Source organism: Anomalospiza imberbis, unplaced genomic scaffold (assembly GCF_031753505.1).
Source record: "Anomalospiza imberbis isolate Cuckoo-Finch-1a 21T00152 unplaced genomic scaffold, ASM3175350v1 scaffold_584, whole genome shotgun sequence".
Lineage (NCBI taxonomy): Eukaryota > Metazoa > Chordata > Aves > Passeriformes > Viduidae > Anomalospiza > Anomalospiza imberbis.
The window spans coordinates 26,031-51,049 of record NW_027100197.1 but is presented as its reverse complement, the minus strand read 5'-3'; the positions used below and the strand labels follow the sequence as shown (position 1 = coordinate 51,049).

The 25,019-nt window shown below is 61.5% G+C and overlaps 2 protein-coding genes across 2 annotated transcripts in view; one reads left to right on the top strand and one right to left on the bottom strand.

Annotated features, from left to right (window-relative positions):
* Positions 1-133: 133 nt before the first annotated feature.
* On the top strand, positions 134-22,133 carry LOC137467310 (pre-mRNA-splicing factor SYF1-like). Its single transcript, XM_068178801.1, is given in 13 exon segments — positions 134-340; positions 1,975-2,123; positions 4,886-5,009; positions 6,229-6,280; positions 7,356-7,552; positions 9,872-10,006; positions 11,268-11,432; positions 15,711-15,818; positions 15,820-15,856; positions 17,896-18,047; positions 19,578-19,697; positions 21,596-21,727; positions 22,104-22,133. Coding segments are annotated over 13 exon segments (1,584 nt in total). The 5' UTR covers positions 134-157.
* A 403-nt stretch (positions 22,134-22,536) lies between these two features.
* LOC137467309 (pre-mRNA-splicing factor SYF1-like) overlaps positions 22,537-25,019 on the bottom strand; it is a 22,640-nt gene continuing 20,157 nt past the window's right edge. The window contains 1 exon segment of the mRNA XM_068178800.1: positions 22,537-22,550. Within this exon segment, the coding sequence (XP_068034901.1) occupies positions 22,537-22,550 (14 nt within the window).

Below are 25,019 nucleotides of genomic sequence, written 5' to 3'. Positions count from 1 at the left end.
GGAGGGCGGGAAGGACGGAAGCAGAGGCGCCGGAAGTGAGGGCGGCGCGCCGGAAGTGAGCGAGCGCGCGGGAGAATGGCGGCTGCGGAGGCGGAGATGGCGGCGCGGGAGGAGCCGCCGGGAGCGGGGCCCGGGGCCCGAGCAGCAGCCGGGAGCGATGGCGGAGGCGGGAGCGATGGCGGAACCCGGAGCGATGGAGGAACCCGGAGCGATGGAGGAACCGGGAGCGATGGCGGAACCGGGAGCGATGGAGGAACCGGGGCCGGCAGGGGAAGCGGGGCCCGCAGCGATGGCGGAGCCCGGAGCGGGGCCAGGCCCGGCGCGGCCCGAGCTGTGCTTTGTGAGTGCGGGGCTGTCCCCTCCTGTCCCCATCCCTGTCCCCATCCCTGTCCCCATCCCTGTCCCCTCCTGTCCCCATCCTTGTTCTTTCCTGTCCCCACCCCTGTCCCCTCCTGTCCCCTCCTGTCCCCTCCTGTCCCCACCCCTGTCCCCTCCTGTCCCCTCCTGTCCCCATCCCTGTCCCTTCCTGTCCCCATCCCTGTCCCTTCCTGTCCCCATCCCTGTCCCCATTCTTGTCCCGATCCCTGTCCCCGTCCCTGTCCCCCGTCCCTGTCCCCGTCCCTGTTCCCATCCCTGTCCCCATCCCTGTCCCCATCCCTGTCCCCATCCCTGTCCCCATCCCTGTCCCTTCCTGTCCCCGTCCCTGTCCCCATCCCTGTCCCCCTGTCGTGTCCCTGTCCCCTGTTGTGTCCCTGTCCCCCCCTGTCCCCGTCCCCCCGCTCTGTCACCTCCTGTTGCCGCTCTGTGTTCTGCTCCTCTCCCTGTCCCCTCTGTGTCCCCCGTGTCCCCATCACCGTGTCCCCTTGTCCCCCTGTGCCTCCAGGGGACACGCGGGGGTGTGGCTGTCCCTGTCCCTGTCACCTCTGTGTCCCCCCCTGCAGGGGACACTGGGGGTGTCCCTGTTCCCATCCCTGTCCCTGTCCCCATCCCTGTCCCTGTGCCACAATGTCCCTTTGTCCCTGTCCCCATCCCTGTCCCTGTGCCCCGATGTCCCTTTGTCCCTGTCCCCATGTCTGTCCCTGTGTCCCTGTCCCCATCCCGGTCCTTGTCCCTGTCCCTGTGTCCCCATCCCTGTGCCCCGATGTCCCTTTGTCCCTGTCCCCATGTCTGTCCCTGTGTCCCTGTCCCCATCCGGTCCTTGTCCCTGTCCCTGTGTCCCCATCCCTGTGCCCCGATGTCCCTTTGTCCCTGTCCCCATGTCTGTCCCTGTGTCCCTGTCCCCATCCTTGTCTTCTCTGTCCCTGTCCTGTCCCTGACCAAGTCCCTGTGGCCCCTCAGGATGAGGAGGAGCTGTCCCCTCAGTGTCCTCAGTGTCCCCTGAGTGTCCCCACTGTCCCCAGTGTCCCCCCAGTGTCCCCCCAGTGTCCCCTCAGTGTCCCCTGAGTGTCCCCACTGTCCCCTGAGTGTCCCCAGTGTCCCCCCAGTGTCCCCCAGTGTCCCCCCCAGTGTCCCCTGAGTGTCCCCACTGTCCCCTGAGTGTCCCCAGTGTCCCCCCCACTGTCCCCTGAGTGTCCCCACTGTCCCCTGAGTGTCCCCAGTGTCCCCTCAGTGTCCCCTCAGTGTCCCCTCAGTGTCCCCAATGTCCCCAGTGTCCCCTGAGTGTCCCCACTATCCCCTCAGTGTCCCCTGAGTGTCCCCACTGTCCCCTGAGTGTCCCCAGTGTCCCCTGAGTGTCCCCTGAGTGTCCCCTGAGTGTCCCCTGAGTGTCCCCTCAGTGTCCCCTCAGTGTCCCCAGTGTCCCCTGAGTGTCCCCAGTGTCCCCAGTGTCCCCAGTGTCCCCTCAGTGTCCCCAGTGTCCCCCAGTGTCCCCAGTGTCCCCCCAGTGTCCCCTCAGTGTCCCCTCAGTGTCCCCAGTGTCCCCACTGTCCCCCCAGTGTCCCCAGTGTCCCCTGAGTGTCCCCCGTGTCCCCTCAGGAGGAAGAGGAGGTGCAGCACGAGGAAGAGCTCCTCAGGAACCCCTTCTCGGTGCGGGGCTGGCTCCGTTACGCCCAGGCCCGGCAGCGCGGGCCCCGGCCCCGCCTCAACCAGATCTACGAGAGAGCCCTGAGGGAGCTGCCCGGCAGGTACGGGCACCAGGGGCACCGGGGGCACCTGGGATACACCTGAGGACACATGGGATACACCTGAGGGCAGCTGGGATACACCTGAGGGCACCGGGGGGAGCTGGGGGCAGCTGGGATACACCTGAGGACACCTGGGATACACCTGAGGGCACCTGGGATACACCTGAGGGTACCTGGGATACACCTGAGGGCAGCTGGAATACACCTGGGATACACCTGAGGGCAGCTGGGGCACCTGGGATACACCTGAGGGCACCTGGGATACACCTGAGGGTACCTGGGATACACCTGAGGGCAGCTGGGATACACCTGGGATACACCTGAGGGCAGCTGGGGCACCTGGGATACACCTGAGGGCACCTGGGATACACCTGAGGGCATCTGGGGGGCAGCTGGGATACACTTGAGGGCAGCTGGGGCACCTGGGATACACCTGAGGGCAGCTGGGGCACCTGGGGCACACCTGGGATACACCTAGGCACATCTGGGATACACCTGAGGGCAGCTGGGGCACCTGGGGCACACCTGGGCACATCGGGGATACACCTGAGGGCAGCTGGGGCACCTAGGATACACCTGGGCATACCTGGGGTACACCTGAGGGCAGCTGGGGCCCCTAGGATACACCTGGGCATACCTGGGGTACACCTGAGGGCAGCTGGGGCCCCTAGGATACACCTGGGCACACCTGGAGGGCACCTGGGATACACCTGGGCACACCTGGGGTACACCTGGGCACAGCTGGAGGGCACCTGGGATACACCTGGGCATACCTGGGGTACACCTGAGGGCACCTGGGATACACCTAGGATACACCTGGGCACACCTGGAGGGCACCTGGGATACACCTGGTCACACCTGGAGGGCACCTGGGATACACCTGGGGCCTCTGGAAATGCACCTGGGGGCACCTGGAAGGCACAGGGACATGTGGGGGGCTCACCTGGGCACGCTTGGGGCACACCTGGGGGCACAGGGAGCACCTGAGTGCCCTCGTGCGGGCAGGGGGGCCCTGCTGTGTCCCCTGGTGGGGACAGGGACAGCGGGGTCCTGGCAGGTGACAGCAGGTGACAGGGGGCTGGCCAGGGATGGGTGGCACCTGGGACTGGGCGTGGCTGACGTGATCGGGGTGGCACAGGTGACAGGAGAGACACAGGTGACACAGGTGACAGTGTTGGGTGGCCGAGGTGACGGGGTGACACAGGTGACACAGGTGACAAGGTAGCACTGGTGGCACAGGTGACACAGGTGACAGTGCTGTGGGTGGCCCAGGTGACGGGGGGTGACACAGGTGACAGTGCTGAGTGGCCCGGGTGACAGGTAGCACAGGTGAGGACATGGCCACAGTGACAGGATTGGCACAAGTGACAGGGCACCAGGGGTGGCACAGGTGTGCCAGGTGTGCCAGGTGCCAGGTGTCCCTGTCCCCAGTTACAAGCTGTGGTACCAGTACCTGTGCCAGGTGTGCCAGGGTGTGCCAGGTGTGCCAGGTGCCAGGTGTCCCTGTCCCCAGTTACAAGCTGTGGTACCAGTACCTGTGCCAGGTGTGTCAGGGGTGTCAGGTGACCCAGGTGCCAGGTGTGCCAGGTGCCAGGTGTGCCAGGTGCCAGGTGTCCCTGTCCCCAGTTACAAGCTGTGGTACCAGTACCTGTGCCAGGTGTGTCAGGGGTGTCAGGTGACCCAGGTGCCAGGTGTGCCAGGTGCCAGGTGTGCCAGGTGCCAGGTGTCCCTGTCCCCAGTTACAAGCTGTGGTACCGGTACCTGTGCCAGGTGTGTCAGGGGTGCCAGGTGCCAGGTGTGCCAGGTGTGCCAGGTGCCAGGTGTCCCTGTCCCCAGTTACAAGCTGTGGTACCAGTACCTGTGCCAGGTGCCAGGTGTGCCAGGTGCCAGGTGTGCCAGGTGTCCCTGTCCCTAGTTACAAGCTGTGGTACCAGTACCTGTGCCAGGTGTGCCAGGTGCCAGGTGTCCCTGTCCCTAGTTACAAGCTGTGGTACCAGTACCTGTGCCAGGTGTGCCAGGTGCCAGGTGTGCCAGGTGTGCCAGGTGTCCCTGTCCCCAGTTACAAGCTGTGGTACCAGTACCTGTGCCAGGTGTGTCAGGGGTGTCAGGTGTGCCAGGTGTGCCAGGTGCCAGGTGTCCCTGTCCCCAGTTACAAGCTGTGGTACCAGTACCTGTGCCAGGTGTGCCAGGTGTGCCAGGTGCCAGGTGTCCCTGTCCCCAGTTACAAGCTGTGGTACCAGTACCTGTGCCAGGTGTGTCAGGGGTGTCAGGTGTGCCAGGTGCCAGGTGTCCTGTCCCCAGTTACAAGCTGTGGTACCAGTCCCTGTGCCAGGTGTGCCAGGTGCCAGGTGTCCCTGTCCCCAGTTACAAGCTGTGGTACCAGTCCCTGTGCCAGGTGCCAGGTGTGCCAGGTGCCAGGTGTCCCTGTCCCCAGTTACAAGCTGTGGTACCAGTACCTGTGCCAGGTGTGCCAGGTGACCCAGGTGCCAGGTGTGCCAGGTGCCAGGTGCCAGGTGTCCCTGTCCCCAGTTACAAGCTGTGGTACAGTACCTGTGCCAGGTGGTGTCAGGGGTGTCAGGTGACCCAAGTGCCAGGTGTGCCAGGTGCCAGGTGTGCCAGGTGCCAGGTGTCCCTGTCCCCAGTTACAAGCTGTGGTACCAGTACCTGCGGCAGGGGTGTCAGGGGTGTCAGGTGACCCAAGTGCCAGGTGCCAGGTGTGCCAGGTGCCAGGTGTGCCAGGTGCCAGGTGTCCCTGTCCCTAGTTACAAGCTGTGGTACCAGTACCTGCGGCAGCGCCGGGCTCAGGTCAAAGGTCGCTGTCCCTCGGACCCCGCCTTCGAGGAGGCCAACGCCGTCCACGAGAGAGCGCTGGTGTTCATGCACAAGGTGAGGCACGGGGACGTGGGGGACACCTGGGGACACGGGGACACCTGGGGGCACCTGGGACACCTGGGGACACGGGGACACCTGGGACAGCTGGGGACATGGGGACAGCTGGGACGTGAGGGGACACCTGGGGACATGGGACACCTGGGAAAGCTGGGGACACAGGGACACCTGGGGCACCTGGGGACACGGGGGACACCTGGGGCACCTGGGGACATGGGGACACCTGGGACAGCTGGGGACACCTGGGACAGCTGGGGACATGGGGACACCTGGGACAGCTGGGGACACCTGGGACAGCTGGGGACATGGGGGACACCTGGGACACTTGGGGACAGCTGGGGTGCCTGGGGACATGAGGGGACACAGGGGTGGGCAGGGCTCAGGGGCACACGGCAGGACGGGGTCAGGGGTGTGGGGACACGAGGGGACACCGGGGGCACGGAGGGACAGGGGGACACGAGTGGGACACGGGGACACCAGGCAGGGGGTGACAGGGACACCTAGGGGACACGAGGGGACACAGGGACATCAGGCAGGAGGTGACAGGGACACAAAGGGGACACAGGGACATAAGTGGGACACGGGGACACTGGGCAGGGAGGGTGACAGGGACACAAAGGGGACACAGGGACACGAGTGGGACACGGGGACACCGGGCAGGGAGGTGACAGGGACACAAAGGGGACACAGGGACACGAGTGGGACACGGGGACACCGGGCAGGGAGGTGACAGGGACACAAAGGGGGACACAGGGACACGAGTGGGACACGGGGACACCGGGCAGGGAGGTGATGGGGACACAGGGGACACAAGCGGGACACGGGGGACACAGGGTATGGGGACACGAGCGCGTCATGGGGGACACGGGGGCACCGGTGACACGGCGTTTGGGGACACGGGGAGGGCACTGCCACCCTGGGGTGGCTCCAGGCCCTCCGGGACACCGGAGCGCTGCTGAGCAGGGTGGGGACGCTGCCATCCACCGTGTCCCCAGTGTCACCAGTGTCACCATGTCCCAATGTCCTCATGCTCCCATTGTCCCCAACATGCCCCAATGTCCCCAGTGTCCCCAGCGATGTCCCCTGTCCCCAGATGCCGCAGATCCCAATGATGTCCCCATGTCCCCGATGTCCCCAATGATCCCCAATGTCCCCATGTCCCCGATGATGTCCCCAATGATGTCCCCATGATGTCCCCTACGTCCCCTGTCCCCAGATGCCGCGGATCTGGCTGGATTACTGCCAGTTCCTGTCCCCAATGTTCCCATGTCCCCAATGATGTCCCCAACAATGTCCCCAATGATGTCCCCAATGTCCCCAGATGCCGCGGATCTGGCTGGATTACTGCCAGTTCCTGTCCCCAATGTTTCCATGTCCCCAATGATGTCCCCAGTGATGTCCCCAGCGATGTCCCCAATGTCCCCAGATGCCGCGGATCTGGCTGGATTACCGCCAGTTCCTGTCCCCAATGTCCCCATGTCCCCAGTGTCCCCAGTGATGTCCCCAATGATGTCCCCAATGTCCCCAGATGCCGCGGATCTGGCTGGATACTGCCAGTTCCTGTCCCCAATGTCCCCATGTCCCCAATGATGTCCCCAATGATGTCCCCAACAATGTCCCCAATGTCCCCAATGTCCCCAGATGCCGCGGATCTGGCTGGATTACTGCCAGTTCCTGTCCCTGATGTCCCCATGTCCCCGATGTCCCCAATGATGTCCCCAGTGTCTCCAATGTCCCCAGATGCCGCGGATCTGGCTGGATTACTGCCAGTTCCTGTCCCCAATGTCCCCAGTGTCCCCATTGTCCCCCATATCCCTGATGTCCCCAGCGATGTCCCCAACGATGTCCCCTGTCCCCAGATGTCATGGATCTGGCTGGATTACTGCCAGCTCCTGTCCCCAATGTCCCCAGTGTCCCCAGTGTCCCCCATATCCCTGATGTCCCCAGTGATGTCCCCAACAATGTCCCCTGTCCCCAGATGTCATGGATCTGGGTGGATTACTGCCAGTTCCTGTCCCCATGTCTGTGTTGCCCCACTGTCCCCAATGTCCCCCACGTCCTCAATGTCCCCCATGTCCCTGATGTCCCCAGTCTCCTCAATGTCCCCAATGTCCCCAATGATGTCCCCAATGTCCCCAGATGCCGCGGATCTGGCTGGATTACTGCCAGTTCCTGTCCCCAATGTCCCCAGTGTCCCCATGTCCCCAGTGATGTCCCCAATGATGTCCCCAATGTCCCCAGATGCCGCGGATCTGGCTGGATTACTGCCAGTTCCTGTCCCCAATGTCCCCAGTGTCCCCATGTCCCCAATGATGTCCCCAACGATGTCCCCAATGTCCCCAGATGCGCGGATCTGGCTGGATTACTGCCAGTTCCTGGCCGAGCAGGGCCGGGTCACTCGCACGCGCCGCACGTTCGACCGGGCGCTGCGGGCGCTGCCCATCACGCAGCACCGGCGCCTCTGGCCGCCCTACCTGAGCTTCGTGCGCCGCCACCCGCTGCCCGAGACCGCCGTGCGCGTCTTCCGCCGCTTCCTCAAGGTATGGCACGCCTGGGGGCACCTGGGCACTCACCTGGGCACACCTGGGCACACCTGGGGGCACCTGGGCACTCACCTGGGCACACCTGGGGGCACCTGGGCACTCACCTGGGCACACACACACACACCCACCCACACCCGAGACCGCCGTGCGCGGCTTTCCGCCGCTTCCTCAAGGGATGGCACACCTGGGGGCACCTGGGCACACCTGGGGGTACCTGGGCACTCACCTGGGCACACACACACACACCCACCCACACCCGAGACCGCCGTGCGCGTCTTCCGCCGCTTCCTCAAGGTATGGCACACCTGGGGGCACCTGGGCACTCACCTGGGCACACCTGGGGGCACCTGGGCACTCACCTGGGCACACACACACACACCCACCCACACCCGAGACCGCCGTGCGCGGCTTCCGCCGCTTCCTCAAGGGATGGCACACCTGGGGGCACCTGGGCACTCACCTGGGCACACCTGGGGGCACCTGGGCACATCTGGGCACACACACACACACCCACACCACTGCCCGAGACTGCCGTGTGCATCTTCCGCCGCTTCCTCAAGGGATGGCACACCTGGGGGCACCTGGGCACTCACCTGGGCACACCTGGGGACACACCTGGGCACACCTGAGAACATGGGGGCACCTGGGCACACACACACACACACCCCCACACCCGCTGCCCGAGACCGCCGTGCGCGTTTTCCGCCGCTTCCTCAAGGGATGGCACACCTGGGGGCACCTGGGCACTCACCTGGGGGCACCTGGGGACACACCTGGGCACGCCTGGGGGCACCTGGGCACTCACCTGGGCCACACCTGGGGACACACCTGGGCACACCTGGGCACTCACCTGGGGGCACCTGGGCACTCACCTGGGCACACCTGGGGGCACCTGGGCACATCTGGGCACACACACACACACCCCACACCCACTGCCCGAGACTGCCGTGTGCATCTTCCGCCGCTTCCTCAAGGGATGGCACACCTGGGGGCACCTGGGCACACCTGGGCACACCTGGGCACACACACACCCCCCACACCCACTGCCCGAGACTGCCGTGTGCATCTTCCGCCGCTTCCTCAAGGGATGGCACACCTGGGGGCACCTGGGCACTCACCTGGGCACACCTGGGGACACACCTGGGCACACCTGGGGACACACCTGGGCACACCTAAGGACATGGGGGCACACCTGGGCACACACACACACACACCCCCACACCCGCTGCCCGAGACCGCCGTGCGCGTTTTCCGCCGCTTCCTCAAGGGATGGCACACCTGGGGGCACCTGGGCACTCACCTGGGGACATGGGGACACACCTGGGGACTCACCTGGGGACATGGGGACACACCTGGGGACTCACTTGGGGACATGGGGACACACCTGGGCACACCTGGGCACACACACGCACGCACACAGCCCCGCTGCCTGAGACCGCCGTGCGCGTCTTCCACCATTTCCTCAAGGTGGCACTGAGGTGACACAGAGGTCACACAGGTGGCACTGAGGTGACACTGCTGTCCTCAGCTGTGTCCCTAGGAAGGCGAGAAATACAGGGGGGTTGAGGTGACACAGGTGACACTGAGGGGACACAGAGGTGACACAGGTAAGGGACACAGAGGTGACACAGGTAACACTGAGGGGACATGGGTGTGGCACTCCCGTCCCCAGGTGTGTCCCGAGGAGGCAGAGCAGTACTGGGGCGTTCAGGTGACACAGGTGACACTGAGACAGGTGACACTGAGGTGACACAGGTGGCACTGAGGTGGCACTCCTGTCCCCAGCTGTGTCCCGAGGAGGCAGAGCAGTACTGGGGCGTTCAGGTGACACAGGTGACACTGAGACAGGTGATACTGAGGTGACACAGGTGACACTGAGGTGGCACTCCTGTCCCCAGCTGTGTCCCGAGGAGGCGGAGCAGTACTGGGGCATTCAGGTGACACAGGTGACACTGAGGTGACACAGGTGACACTGAGGTGGCACTCCTGTCCCCAGCTGTGTCCCGAGGAGGCGGAGCAGTACTGGGGGGTTCAGGTGACACTGAGGTGACACAGGTGACCCTAAGGTGACACTGAGGTGGCACTCCTGTCCCCAGCTGTGTCCCGAGGAGGCGGAGCAGTACTGGGGGGCTCAGGTGACACTGAGGTGACACAGGTGACCCTAAGGTGACACTGAGGTGGCACTCCTGTCCCCAGCTGTGTCCCGAGGAGGCGGAGCAGTACTGGGGTGCTCAGGTGACACTGAGGTGACACAGGTGACACTGAGGTGACACAGGTGGCCCTAAGGTGACACTGAGGTGGCACTCCTGTCCCCAGCTGTGTCCCGAGGAGGCGGAGCAGTACGTGGCCTACCTGCGCTCCGTGGGCCGCCTGGACGAGGCCGCGCAGGTGCTGGCCCGGCTGGTGAACGACGAGCGCTTCGTGTCCCGCCAGGGCAAGTCCAACTACCAGGTGGGCACCGGGGGCACCTGAGCGGGGCACGGGGCATCTGGGGACACCTGGAGGGCACTTGAAGGGCACCTGAGGGGGACACGGGGCACCTGGGGGCACCTGGAGGGCACCTGAAGGGCACCTGAGTGTGGCACAGGGCACCTGGGGGGCAGCTGGGGACCCCTCGGGGGTGCCTGGGGACACGAGGAGGGCACCTGGGGTGGGGCCCAGGACACCTGGAGGGCACCTGAGGGGGACACAGGGCACCTGGGGACACCTGGAGGGCACCTGGGGTGGGGCACAGGGCACCTGGGGGGCAGCTGAGGACACCTGGGTACTGGTGGGGGCACCTGGGGGGGCACACCTGGAGGGCACTTAGGAGGCACCTGGGGACATCTTGGGGACACCTTGGGGATGGACACCTGTGGCAGGAGCTGTGCGAGCTGCTCCCCCAGCACCCCGGGGTGGATCTGGGTGGATTTGGGTGAATTTGGGGTGGATTTGGGTGAATTTGGGGTGGATTTGGGGCAGTTTTGGGGTGGATTTGGGTGGATTTAGGATGGGTTTAGGATGTGTTTAGGATCTCACGCTCTTTTCTCTCCAGCTGTGGCAGGAGCTGTGCGAGCTGCTCTCCCAGCACCCCAGAGTGGATTTGGGGCAGTTTTAGGACGGGATGGATTTGGGGTGGATTTGGGGCAGTTTTAGGACGGGATGGATTTGGGGTGGATTTGGGGCAGTTTCGGGGTGGATTTGGGTGGATTTGGGTGGATTTAGGATGTGTTTAGGATCTCTAACCCCTTTTTTTCCCTAGCTGTGGCAGGAGCTGTGCGAGCTGCTCTCCCAGCACCCCGGGGTGGATTTGGGGCAGTTTTGGGGTGGATTTGGGTGGATTTGGGTGGATTTGGGGTGGATTTGGGTGGATTTAGGATGAATTTAGGATGGATTCAGGATCTCTAACCCCTTTTTTTCCCCAGCTGTGGCAGGAGCTGTGCGAGCTGCTCTCCCAGCACCCCAGGGTGGATTTGGGGCAGTTTTGGGGTGGATTTGGGTGGATTTAGGATGAATTTAGGATGTGTTTAGGATCTCTAACCCCTTTTTTTCCCCAGCTGTGGCAGGAGCTGTGCGAGCTGCTCTCCCAGCACCCCGGGGTGGATCTGGGGCAGTTTTGGGGTGGATTTGAAGCAGTTTTGGGGTGGATTTGGGGCAGTTTTGGGGTGGATTTGGGTGGATTTAGGATGAATTTAGGATGTGTTTAGGATCTCTAACCCCTTTTTTTCCCCAGCTGTGGCAGGAGCTGTGCGAGCTGCTCTCCCAGCACCCCGACCGCGTGCGCTCGCTGGACGCCGGGGGCATCATCCGGGGGGGCCTGACGCGATTCACCGACCAGCGGGGCCGGCTCTGGGGCGCCCTGGCCGACTGCTACGTGCGCTGCGGCCACCTGGAGAAGGTGACACTGCGGGGGCACACCCGGGGGGTGGCACACCTGGGACAGACTGAGACACCTGGGACAGACAGACACAGCTGGGACTGACAGACACCTGGGACAGACTGAGACACCTGGGACAGACAGACACAGCTGGGACTGACAGACACCTGGGACAGACTGAGACACCTGGGACAGACTGAGACACCTGGGACAGACAGACAGCCATGGGACAGACTGACACAGCTGGGAGGGGCTGACACAGCTGGGATAGACTGACACAGCTGGGACAGACTGACACACCTGGGACAGACTGACACAGCTGGGAGGGACTGACACACCTGGGACTGACAGATACACCTGGGACAGACTGACACAGCTGGGACAGAGTGACACATCCGGGACAGAGTGACACAACCAGGACAGAGTGACACACCTGGGACAGAGTGACACACCTGGGACAGACAGCCATGGGACAGATTGACACAGCTGGGACAGACTGACACAGCTGGGACAGACTGACACACCTGGGACAGACTGACACAACTGGGAGGGACTGACACAGCTGGGACAGACTGACACACCTGAGACTGACAGACACACCTGGGACAGACTGACACACCTGGGACAGACTGACACACCTGGGACAGATTGACACAGCTGGGAGGGACTGACACACCTGGGACTGACAGATACACCTGGGACAGACTGACACACCTGGGACAGACTGACACACCTGGGACAGATTGACACAGCTGGGAGGGACTGACACACCTGGGACTGACAGATACACCTGGGACAGACTGACACAGCTGGGACAGACTGACACACCTGGGACTGACAGACACACCTGGGAGGGACTGACACAGCTGGGACAGACTGAGACACCTGAGACTGACAGACACACCTGGGACAGACTGACACAGCTGGGACAGACTGACACAGCTGGGACAGACTGACACACCTGGGACAGACTGACACAGCTGGGATAGACTGACACAGCTGGGACTGACAGATACACATAGGACAGACTGACACAGCTGGGACAGAGTGACACATCCGGGACAGAGTGACACATCCGGGACAGAGTGACACAACCAGGACAGAGTGACACACCTGGGACAGAGTGACACACCTGGGACAGACAGCCATGGGACAGATTGACACAGCTGGGACAGACTGACACAGCTGGGACAGACTGACACACCTGGGACTGACAAATACACCTGGGACAGACTGACACACCTGGGACAGACTGACACACCTGGGACTGACAGACACACCTGGGAGGGACTGACACAGCTGGGACAGACTGACACACCTGGGACAGACTGACACAGCTGGGATAGACTGACACACCTGGGACAGACTGACACAGCTGGGATAGACTGACACAGCTGGGACTGACAGATACACATAGGACAGACTGACACAGCTGGGACAGAGTGACACATCCGGGACAGAGTGACACAACCAGGACAGAGTGACACACCTGGGACAGAGTGACACACCTGGGACAGACAGCCATGGGACAGATTGACACAGCTGGGACAGACTGACACACCTGGGAGGGACTGACAGCCATGGGACAGACTGACACAACTGGGAGGGACTGACACAGCTGGGACAGAATGACACACCTGAGACTGACAGACACACCTGGGACAGACAGACACAGCTGGGACAGACTGACAGACACACCTGGGACAGACAGCCATGGGACAGACTGACACAGCTGAGACTGACAGACACACCTGGGACAGACTGACACACCTGGGACAGAGTGACACACCTGGGACAGAGTGACACAGCTGGGACAGACAGACACAGCTGGGACAGACAGCCCTGGGACGGACTGACACAGCTGGGACAGACTGACACAGCTGGGACAGACTGACACAGCTGGGAGGGACTGACACAGCTGGGACAGACTGACACAGCTAGGACAGACTGACACTCCCTGTCCCCAGCTGCCATCCCAGTCCCTGTCACAACCCAGGGCCAGCACTGTCCCCATCCCCCGTCCCCAGTCCTGCTTGTCCCGCTCCAGGCCCGGGACGTGTACGAGGAGGCCGTGCAGACGGTGTTGGTAATCCCGGTTTATCCCGGTTGATCCCGGTTAATCCCGGTTTGTCCTGCTCCAGGCCCAGGACGTGTACGAGGAGGCCGTGCAGACGGTGTTGTTAATCCCGGTTTATCCCGGTTCATCCCGGTTCATCCCGGTTTGTCCCGCTCCAGGCCCGGGACGTGTACGAGGAGGCCGTGCAGACGGTGTTGTTAATCCCGGTTTATCCCGGTTCATCCCGGTTCATCCCGGTTTGTCCCGCTCCAGGCCCGGGACGTGTACAAGGAGTCCGTGCAGACGGTGTTGTTAATCCCGGTTTATCCCGGTTCATCCCGGTTTGTCCCCTCTCCAGGCCCGGGACGTGTACGAGGAGGCCGTGCAGACGGTGTTGTTAATCCCGGTTGATCCCGGTTCATCCCGGTTTGTCCCGCTCCAGGCCTGGGACGTGTACGAGGAGGCCGTGCAGACGGTGTTGTTAATCCCGGTTTATCCCGGTTTATCCCGGTTCATCCCAGTTTATCCCGCTCCAGGCCCGGGACGTGTACGAGGAGGCCGTGCAGACGGTGTTGTTAATCCCGGTTTATCCTGGTTAATCCCGGTTTGTCCCGCTCCAGGCCCGGGACGTGTACGAGGAGGCCGTGCAGACGGTGTTGTTAATCCCGGTTGATCCCGGTTCATCCCGGTTTATTCCGGTTTGTCCCGCTCCAGGCCCGGGACGTGTACGAGGAGGCCGTGCAGACGGTGTTGTTAATCCCGGTTCATCCCGGTTCATCCCGGTTTATCCCGGTTTGTCCCGCTCCAGGCCCGGGACGTGTACGAGGAGGCCGTGCAGACGGTGTTGTTAATCCCGGTTTAACCCGGTTAATCCCGGTTTGTCCCGCTCCAGGCCCGGGACGTGTACGAGGAGGCCGTGCAGACGGTGTTGTTTATCCCGGTTTATCCCGGTTTAATCCCGGTTCATCCCGGTTTGTCCCGCTCCAGGCCCGGGACGTGTACGAGGAGGCCGTGCAGACGGTGTTGTTAATCCCGGTTTATCCCGGTTTGTCCTGCTCCAGGCCCGGGACGTCTACGAGGAGGCCGTGCAGACGGTGTTGTTAATCCGGGTTTATCCCGGTTAATCCCGGTTTGTCCCGCTCCAGGCCCGGGACGTGTACGAGGAGGCCGTGCAGACGGTGTTGTTAATCCCGGTTTATCCCGGTTTAATCCCGGTTTGTCCCGCTCCAGGCCCGGGACCTGTACGAGGAGGCCGTGCAGACGGTGTTGTTAATCCCGGTTTATCCCGGTTGATCCCGGTTAATCCCGGTTTGTCCCGCTCCAGGCCTGGGACGTGTACGAGGAGGCCGTGCAGACGGTGTTGTTAATCCCGGTTTATCCCGGTTGATCCCGGTTGATCCCGGTTTATCCCGCTCCAGGCCCGGGACGTGTACGAGGAGGCCGTGCAGACGGTGTTGTTAATCCCGGTTTATCCCGGTTTATCCCGGTTTAATCCCGGTTTGTCCCGCTCCAGGCCCGGGACGTGTACGAGGAGGCCGTGCAGACGGTGTTGTTAATCCCGGTTTATCCCGGTTCATCCCGGTTAATCCCGGTTTGTCCCGCTCCAGGCCCGGGACGTGTACGAGGAGGCCGTGCAGACGGTGTTGTTAATCCCGGTTTATCCTGGTTAATCCCGGTTTGTCCCGCTCCAGGCCCGGGACGTGTACGAGGAGGCCGTGCAGACGGTGTTGTTAATCCCGGTTGATCCCGGTTCATCCCGGTTTATCCCGGTTTGTCCCGCTCCAGGCCCGGGACGTGTACGAGGAGGCCGTGCAGACGGTGTTGTTAATCCGGTTTATCCCGGTTTATCCCGGTTCATCCCGGTTTGTCCCACTCCAGGCCCGGGACGTGTACGAGGAGGCCGTGCAGACGGTGTTGTTAATCCCGGTTCATCCCGGTTTGTCCCGGTTTATCCCGCTCCAGGCCCGGGACGTGTACGAGGAGGCCGTGCAGACGGTGTTGTTAATCCCGGTTTATCCCGGTTGATCCCGGTTCATCCCGGTTTGTCCCGCTCCAGGCCCAGGACGTGTACGAGGAGGCCGTGCAGACGGTGTTGTTAATCCCGGTTTATCCCGGTTCATCCCGGTTAATCCCGGTTTGTCCCGCTCCAGGCCCGGGACGTGTACGAGGAGGCCGTGCAGACGGTGTTGTTAATCCCGGTTTATCCCGGTTCATCCCGTTAATCCCGGTTTGTCCCGCTCCAGGCCCGGGACGTGTACGAGGAGGCCGTGCAGACGGTGATGACGGTGCGGGATTTCACGCAGGTCTTCGACAGCTACGCGCGCTTCGAGGAGAGCGTCATCGCGGCCCTGCCTGGACACGCAGGCGCAGCTCGGCCGCGGCCAGGACGGTGCGGGGCCGGGGGCGCCCCGAAAGCGGGAACGGCACCCCAAAAATGGACAGGGCACCCCAAAAATGGACATGGCACCCTAAAAATGGACAGGGCACCCCAAAAATGGACATGGCACCACAAAAATGGACAGGGCACCCTAAAAATGGACAGGGCACCTCAAAAATGGACAGGGCACCCCAAAAATGGACAGGGCACCCTAAAAATGGACATGGCACCCTAAAAATGGACAGGGCACCCCAAAAATGGACAGGGCACCCCAAAAACGGGCAGGGCACCCCAAAAATGGACAGGGCACCACAAAAATGGACAGGGCACCCTAAAAACGGGCAGGGCACCCCAAAAATGGACAGGGCACCCCAAAAACGGGCAGGGCACCCCCAAAATGGGAGGATTTCAAAAATGGGGGGGACCCCAATAATGGACAGGGGCCCTCCAAAAATGGGAAGGGCACCCCAAAAACGGGGGGACCACAAAAATGGGCAGGGCACCCCCAAAATGGGGGGGTTTCAAAAATGAGGGGACCCAGAAATGGACAGGGCACCCCAAAAATCGATAGGGCACCTCAAAAATGGGAAGGGCACCCCCAAAAACGGGCGGACCACAAAAATGGGCAGGGCACCCTAAAAACGGACAGGGCACCCCAAAAATGGACAGGGCACCCTAAAAATGGGCAGGGCACCCCAGACCGTGGCTAGGATGGTGCAAGCGAGGAGCCCCAAAATCGGGGAGGGGACCCCAAAAACAAAAATGGGGAGACCCCAAAGATGGGCAGGGGACCCCAAGAATGGGGGGATTTCAAAAATGGGGGGACCCCAAAAGCGGGCAGGGCACCCCAGAAATGGGCAGGGCACCCCAGAAATGGGCAGGGCGCTGTGCACACAGTGTCCCCATGTCCCTGTGACCCTGTGTCACCCTGTGTGTCCCCTGTGTGACTCTGTGTCACCCTATGTGACCCGTGTGTCACCCTGTGTCACCCTGTGTGTCCCCTGTGTCACCCTATGTGACCCGTGTGTCACCCTGTGTCACCCTGTGTCACCCTGTGCCACCCTATGTGACCCGTGTGTCACCCTGTGTCACCCTGTGTCACCCTGTGCCACCCTATGTGACCCGTGTGTCACCCTGTGTCACCCTGTGTCACCCTGTGCCACCCTATGTGACCCGTGTGTCACCCTGTGTCACCCTGTGTGTCCCCTGTGTCACCCTGTGACCCCTGTGTCACCCTGTGTGACACAGCGGCTGATGGCGCTGTGCCTGTGTCCCCTCTGTCCCCCGTGTCCCCTCTGTCACCCTGTGTGACCCTGTGTGACTCCTGTGTCCCCTGTGACCCCTGTGTCACTCTGTGTGACTCTGTGTCACCCTGTGTCACCCCTGTGTCACCCTGTGTCACCCTGTGTCACCTCTGTCCCCCTGTCCCTGCAGAGGAGGTGGGAGCTGGAGCTGCGGCTGGCGCGCTTCGAGCGGCTGATGGCGCTGTGCCCCCAGTGTCCCCTCTGTCCCTGTGTCACCCTGTGTCACCCTGTGTGACCCCTGTGTCACCCTGTGTGTCCCCTGTGTCACCCTGTGACCCCTGTGTCACCCTGGGTGTCCCTGTGTCACCCTGTGTCACCCCTGTGTCACCCTGTGTCACCCTGTGTCACCTCTGTCCCCTGTCCCCGCAGAGGAGGTGGAGCTGGAGCTGCGGCTGGCGCGCTTCGAGCGGCTGATGGCGCTGTGCCCCCAGTGTCCCCTCTGTCCCTGTGTCACCCTGTGTCACCCTATGTGACCCCCTGTGTCACCCTGTGACCCCTGTGTCACTCTGTGTGACTCTGTGTCACCCTGTGTCACCCCTGTGTGTCCCCTGTCACCCTGTGTGTCCCCTGTGTCACCTCTGTCCCTGTGTCCCGTGTCACCCCTGTCACCCTGTGTGTCCCCTGTGTCACCCTGTGTGACCCCTGTGTGACCCCTGTGTCACCCTGTGTCACCCTGTGTCACCCTGTGTGACCCCTGTGTCACCCTGTGTCACCCTGTGTCACCCTGTGTCACCTCTGTCCCTGCAGAGGAGGTGGAGCTGGAGCTGCGTCTGGCGCGCTTCGAGCGGCTGATGGCGCGGCGGCCGCTGCTGCTCAACAGCGTGCTGCTGCGCCAGAACCCCCACAACGTGCACGAGTGGCACAAGAGGGTGGCCCTGCACCAGGGACAGCCCGACAAGGTGAGGGGACACGGGGACGTCGCGGGGACGCTGCGGGACGCCGCGGGGACGTGGCTGGCGGGGCTGCAGGGGACGCCTGGGGATTGTGGGCGGCATGGTTTGGGGGGTGTGGTGGTGGCTGTGCTGTCCCCGTGTGTCCCCCAATGTCCCCAACACCCCCAATGTCCCCTGGCTGTCCCCACTTGTCCCCCCCATATCCCCAATGTCCCCAACATCCCCAATGTCCCCTCTGTCCCCCCATATCCTCAATGTCCTCTCTGTCCCCTTTGTCCCCAGTGTCCCCTCTGTCCCCAGTGTCCCCTCTGTCCCCCCATATCCCCAACGTCCCCAATGTCCCCTTTGTCCCCAGTGTCCCCTCTGTCCCCAATGTCCCCTCTGTCCCCCCATATCCCCAATGTCCCCTCTGTCCCCAATGTCCCCTCTGTCCCCAGTGTCCCCCTCTGTCCCCCCATATCCCCAATGTCCCTTCTGTCCCCCCATATCCCCAACGTCCCCTCTGTCCCCAATGTCCCCTCTGTCCCCAGTGTCCCCTCTGTCCCCCCATATCCCCAATGTCCCCTCTGTCCCCAATGTCCCCTCTGTCCCCAGTGTCCCCTCTGTCCCCCCATATCCTCAATGTCCCCTCTGTCCCCAATGTCCCCTCTGTCCCCTTTGTCCCCAGTGTCCCCTCTGTCCCCCCATATCCCCAATGTCCCCTCTGTCCCCAATGTCCCCTCTGTCCCCAGTGTCCCCTCTGTCCTCCCATATCCCCAATGTCCCCTCTGTCCCCAATGTCCCCTCTGTCCCCAGTGTCCCCTCTGTCCTCCCATATCCTCAATGTCCCCTCTGTCCCCAATGTCCCCTCTGTCCCCAATGTCCCCTCTGTCTCCCCAATGGCCCCCAATGTCCCCATGTTCCCCCTTGACCCTGCTGTCCCCGCTGTCCCCTCTGTCCCTGTTGTCCCTGACATCCCCGCTGTCCCCAATGTCCCCACTGTCCCTGATGTCCCCTCTGTCCTCATTGTCCCTGCTGTCCCCCTGCTTTCCCCATTGTCCCCAATGTCCCCTGCTGTCCCCCACTGTCCCTGATGTCCCCTGCTGTCCCCGATGTCCCCTCTGTCCCCTCTGTCCCTGATGTCCCCTCTGTCTGTGATGTCCCCTCTGTCCCCTCTGTCCCCGCTGTCCCTTCTGTCCCCGCTGTCCCTGCTGTCCCTGATGTCCCCCTCTGTCCCCTCTGTCCCTGATGTCCCCTCTGTCCATGATGTCCCCTCTGTCCATGATGTCCCCGCTGTCCCTGATGTGCCTGCTGTCCCTGCTGTCCCCTCTGTCCCTGCTGTCCCCTCTGTCCCTTCTGTCCCCGCTGTCCCTGATGTCCCCTCTGTCCCTGCTGTCCCCTCTGTCCCCGCTGTCCCCCGCTGTCCCCTCTGTCCCCTCTGTCCCCCTCTGTCCCCTCTGTCCCCTCTGTCCCTTCTGTCCCCGCTGTCCCTGCTGTCCCCTCTGTCCCCCTCTGTCCCCTCTGTCCCTGATGTCCCCTCTGTCCCCGCTGTCCCAGATCATCCAGACCTTCACGGAGGCCGTGCGCACGGTGGATCCCCAGCGCGCCACCGGCCGCCCCCACGAGCTCTGGGTGGCCTTCGCCCGCTTCTACGAGGACAACGGGCAGCTGGACGACGTGAGGCACCCCCAAAACCCACCGGGGGCACCCCAAAACCCACCAAGGGCACCCCAAAACCCACCGGGGGCACCCCAAGATCCTCCTGGGGGACACCCCAAAACCCACCGGGGGCACCCCAAAACCCACCAAGGGCACCCCAAAACCCACCGGGGGCACCCCAAGATCCTCCTGGGGGACACCCCAAAACCCACCGGGGGCACCCCAAGATCCTCCTGGGGGACACCCCAAGATCCTCCTGGGGGACACCCCAAAACCCACCGGGGGCACCCCAAGATCCTCCTGGGGGGACACCCCAAAACCCACCTGTGGGGCACCCCAAAACCCACCAGGGGGCACGCCAACACCTGGGGGGACACCCCAAAACCCACCGGGGGCACCCCAAGATCCTCCTGGGGGACACCCCAAAACCCACCTAGGGGACACCCCCAAAACCCACCGGGGGCACCCTAAAACACACCTGGGGGACACCCCAAAACCCACCGGGGGCACCCCAAGATCCTCCTGGGGGACACCCCAAAATCCTCCTGGGGGCACCCCAAAACCCACCTGTGGGGCACGCCCAACACCTGGGACCCCAAACCCTGAGGGACACCCCCAAAACAGCCTGGGACCCCCCCAAACCTGAGGGACAACCCCAGACCCTGAGGGACACCCCCAAACCCACCTGGGGGCACCCCAACTTCTGGAGGGCACCCCAACTCCTGGGGGACACCCCCAAAGCAGCCTGAGACCCCCTAACCCTGAAGGACACCCCCAAAACTGCCTGGGACCCCAAACCTGGGGGGCACCCCCAAAACAGCCTGGGAGCCCCCAACCCTGAGGGACACCCCTGAACCTGCCTGGGGACCCCTGGGACAGCCCCAGACCCTGAGAGACACCCCCAAAACCTGAGGGACACCCCAAAAACAGCCTGGGACCCCCCCCCAAAGCCTGAGGACACCCCAAAGCCTGAGGGACACCCCAAAACAGCCTGGGAGCCCCCAAACACCAAATGACACCCCCAAAACCCTGAGGGACACCCCCAAAACAGCCTGGAGCCCCCCCAAACCCTGAGGACACCCTAAACCCTGAGGGACACCCCAAAACAGCCTGGGACCCCTGGGACCCCCCCCCAAAGCCTGAGGGACACCCCCAGATCCGCCTGGGACGCCCAAACCTGTCTGTGCCCCCGAGACCTGTCCCCTCATGTCCCCAGGCCAGGGCCATCCTGTCCCCAGTGTCCCTGATGTCCCCAGTGTCCCCGATGTCCCCTGTCCCCAGGCCAGGGCCATCCTGTCCCCAATGTCCCCTGTGTCCCTGATGTCCCCCGTGTCCCCTGTCCCCAGGCCAGGTCCATCCTGTCCCCAATGCCCCCAAAGTCCCTGTGTCCCCAATGTTTGTGATGTCCCCCGTGTCCCTGATGTCCCCCGTGTCCCCTGTCCCCAGGCCAGGTCCATCCTGTCTCCGATGTCCCTGATGTCCCCCGTGTCCCCTGTCCCCAGGCCAGGTCCATCCTGTCCCCAGTGTCCCCGATGTCCCTGATGTCCCCCGTGTCCCCTGTCCCCAGGTCAGGTCCATCCTGTGCCCAATGTCCCTGATGTCCCCAGTGTCCCCTGTCCCCAGGCCAGGTCCATCCTGTCCCCAGTGTCCCCTGTGTCCCTGATGTCCCCCAGTGTCCCCTGTCCCCAGGCCAGGTCCATCCTGTCCCCGATGTCCCTGATGTCCCCCGTGTCCCCTGTCCCCAGGCCAGGTCCATCCTGTCCCCAGTGTCCCCGATGTCCCTGATGTCCCCCGTGTCCCCTGTCCCCAGGCCAGGTCCATCCTGTCCCCAGTGTCCCCGATGTCCCTGATGCCAGGTCCATCCTGTCCCCAGTGTCCCCAGTGTCCCTGATGTCCCCCGTGTCCCCTGTCCCCAGGCCAGGTCCATCCTGTCCCGCGCCACGCGGGTTCGGTTCCGCCGCGTGGAGGATTTGGCTGCGATCTGGTGCGAGTTCGGGGAGCTGGAGCTGCGCCACCAGCGGCACCAGGAGGCGCTGAGCGTGCTGCGGGTGCGTAGGGACCCCCAAACGGGACCCCCAAATGGGACCCCAAAACGGGACCCCAAACGGGACCCCAAAACGGGACCCCCAAATGGGACCCCAAAACAGGACCCCAAAACGGGACCCCAAAGGGGACCCCAAATGGACCCCCAAACGGGACCCCAAATGGGACCTGAAAACGGGACCCCAAACGGGACCCCCAAATGGGACCCCAAAACTGGACGCCAAATGGGACCCCCAAAGGAGACCCCAAAACGGGACCCCAAATGGGACCCCAAAAACGGGACCCCCAAAAGTGAGACCCCAAATGGGACCCCAAAACGGGACCCCAAATGCGACCCCAAACAGGACCCCAAAAGTGAGACCCCTAAAACTGACGCCCCAGAAATGGGACCCCAAAACTGATATGCCATAAGTGACACCCCAAAAACGGGACCCTAAAACTGACACCCCCAAAAACGAGGCCTGAAAACTGACACCCCAAAAACGGGACCCTAAAACTAACACCCCAAAAATGGGACCCCAAAAACTGATATGCCATAAGTGACACCCCAAAAACGGGACCCTGAAACTGACACCCCAAAAACAGGACCCCAAAACTGACACCCCCAAAAATGAGACCCCAAAAACAGGACCCTAAAACTGACACCCCAAAACTGGGACCCAAAACTGATCTGCCATAAATGACACCCCAAAAACTGGGCCCTAAAACTGACACCCCCAAAAACGGGACCCCAAAACTGACACCCCAAAAATGGGAGCCCAAAAATGGGACCCCACAAATGGGACCCCAAAAGTGGCACCCCAAAAACGGGACCCTAAAAACGAGACCCTAAAAGCAACACCCCAAAAAACGGGGACCCCAAAAACGGGCACCCTGGTAACGGGACCCAAAAACCGGGAAAAGCCGGAAACGGGCACACCTCAGAAACAGGGGAACAAAAACGGGGGACCCCAAAAACGGGGAACCCCAAAAACGGGGAACCCCAGAAATGGACACCCCAAAATCAGGGAACCCCAGAAATGGGGGCACCCCAAAATCGGGCGCCCATTTCCCCCTCCCCCCCCTTTTCCCCTCCATCCCCCCCCCCTTTTTCCCATTTCCCCCCTTTTTCCCCCATTTCCCCTTTTATTTCCCCCCTTTTTTCCATTTCCCCCATTTTTTTCTCTTTTCCTTCACTTTTACATCCCCATTCTTTCCCCTTTTTCCCCCTTTTCCCATTTCCCCTTTTCCCCCGTTTCCCCTCTTTTTTCCCCATTTTCCACTTTTATCCCACTTTCCCCCCCTTTTCCTCTCCCCTTTTTCTCCCTTTCCCCCTTTTTTTCCCCATTTCCCCCCTTTTTCCCATTTTTTCTCCTTTTTCTGGCCTTTTCCCCTTTTTTCCCATTTTCCCCCATTCCCCCCCTTTTCCTCCCATTTCCCCTCAGTTTCTCCCCTTTCCCCCCTTTGTCCCCCTTGTTTCCCCCATTTTCCCATTTTCCCTCCTTTCCCCCCTTTTCCCCCCATTTTCCCATTTCCCCCTCCTTTTTTCCCCATTTCCCCCATTTCCCCTTTTTTTCCCTTTTCTCCCCCTTTTTCCCAATTTCCCTCATTTCCCCCCCTTGTTTCCCCCATTTCCCCATCCTTTTCCCCATTTTCCCATGTCCCTATTATCCCATTTTCCCCATTTCCCTATTTCCCCCATTTCCCCTATTTCCCAATTTCCCCATTTCCCCCATTCCCCCATTTCCCCCAATTTTCCCCTATTTTCCCATTTCCCCTATTTCCCCAATTTCCCAATTTTCCCCATTTCCCCCACTTTACTTATTTCCCCCCATTTTCCCCCATTTTTCCCATTTTCCCATTTCCCCATTCCCCCGTTTTCCCCATTCTTCCATTTCTACCCTTTCCCCCATTTTTACCCCATTTTTCCATTTTCTCATTTTTTCATTTCCCCATTTTCCCCATTTTCCCATTCCCCCCATTTTCTCAATTTCCCCCCATTTCTCTATTTTCCCCCATTTCCCCATTTCTCCCCATTTCCCCCTCCTTTTTTCCCATTTCCCCCATCCCCCCCATTTTTCCCCATTTTCCCCATTTTCCCCCATTCCCCCCCATTTTCCCCGCATTTTCCCCCCCTTTCCCCCCTTTCCCCCATTATCCCATTTCCCCATTTCCCCCAATTTTCCCCATTTCTCCCCATTTCCCCCTCATTTTTCCCCATTTCCCCCCTTTTCCCCCCATTATCCCATTTCCCCCATTTTGCCCCATTTTTCCCCATTTTCCTAAATTTCCCCCTTTCCCCCAATTTTCTCCCATTTTTCCCCATTTCCCCCCATTTTCCCCCATTTCCCCCCATTTTCCAAATTTTCCCCATTTCCCCCATTTTCCCCATTTTCCCTATGTTCCAAATTTTCTCCATTTCCCCCATTTTCCCCCCTTTTTCCCCATGTTCCAAATTTTCCCTTTTCCCCAATTTTCCCCCCATTTTTCCCCATTCCCCCCCATTTTCCCAATTTTCCCCATTCCCCCATTTTCCTCCCTTTTTCCCCCATTTTCCCCATGTTCCAAATTTTCCCCTTTTTCCCCAATTTCCCCCATTTTCCCCCATTTTTCCCCATTCCCCCCCCCATTTTCCCAATTTTCCCCATTCCCCCATTTTCCTCCCTTTTTCCCCCATTTTCCCCATGTTCCAAATTTTCCCCATTTCCCTCATTTTTCCCCTTTTCCCCCCATTTCCCCCCCATTTTCACCCCATTTTTCCCATTTTCCCCATTTTTCCCCGTTTTCCCAATTCCCCCATTTCCCCCCATTTTTCCCCCATTTTCCAAATTTTCCCCATTCCCCCATTTTCCCCCTTTCCCCCCCATTTTCCCCATGATCCAAATTTTCCCCATTTTCCCCCATTTCCCCCATTTCCCCCCCTTTCCCCCCCATTTTCCCCATGTTCCAAATTTTCCCCGTTTTCCCCATTTCCCCCCCCATTCCCCCATTTTTCCCCCTTTTTCCCCCATTTTCCCCCATGTTCCAAATTTTCCCCATTTCATTCATTTTTCCCCATTTCCCTCATGTTCCCCATTTTTCCCCTTTATCCCCATTTCCCCCCCATTTTCCCATTTTCCCCATTCCCCCATTTTTCCCATTTCCCCCCCCATTTTTCCCCATTTTCCCCAATTTTCCCCATTTCCCCCCCATTTTCTCTCCATTTTTCCCCAATTTTCCCGCATTTTTCCCATTTTCCCCCATTTTCCCCATTTCCCCCCATTTTTCCCCATTTTTGCACATTTTTCCCCATTTTCCCCCAATTTTTCCCCATTTTTC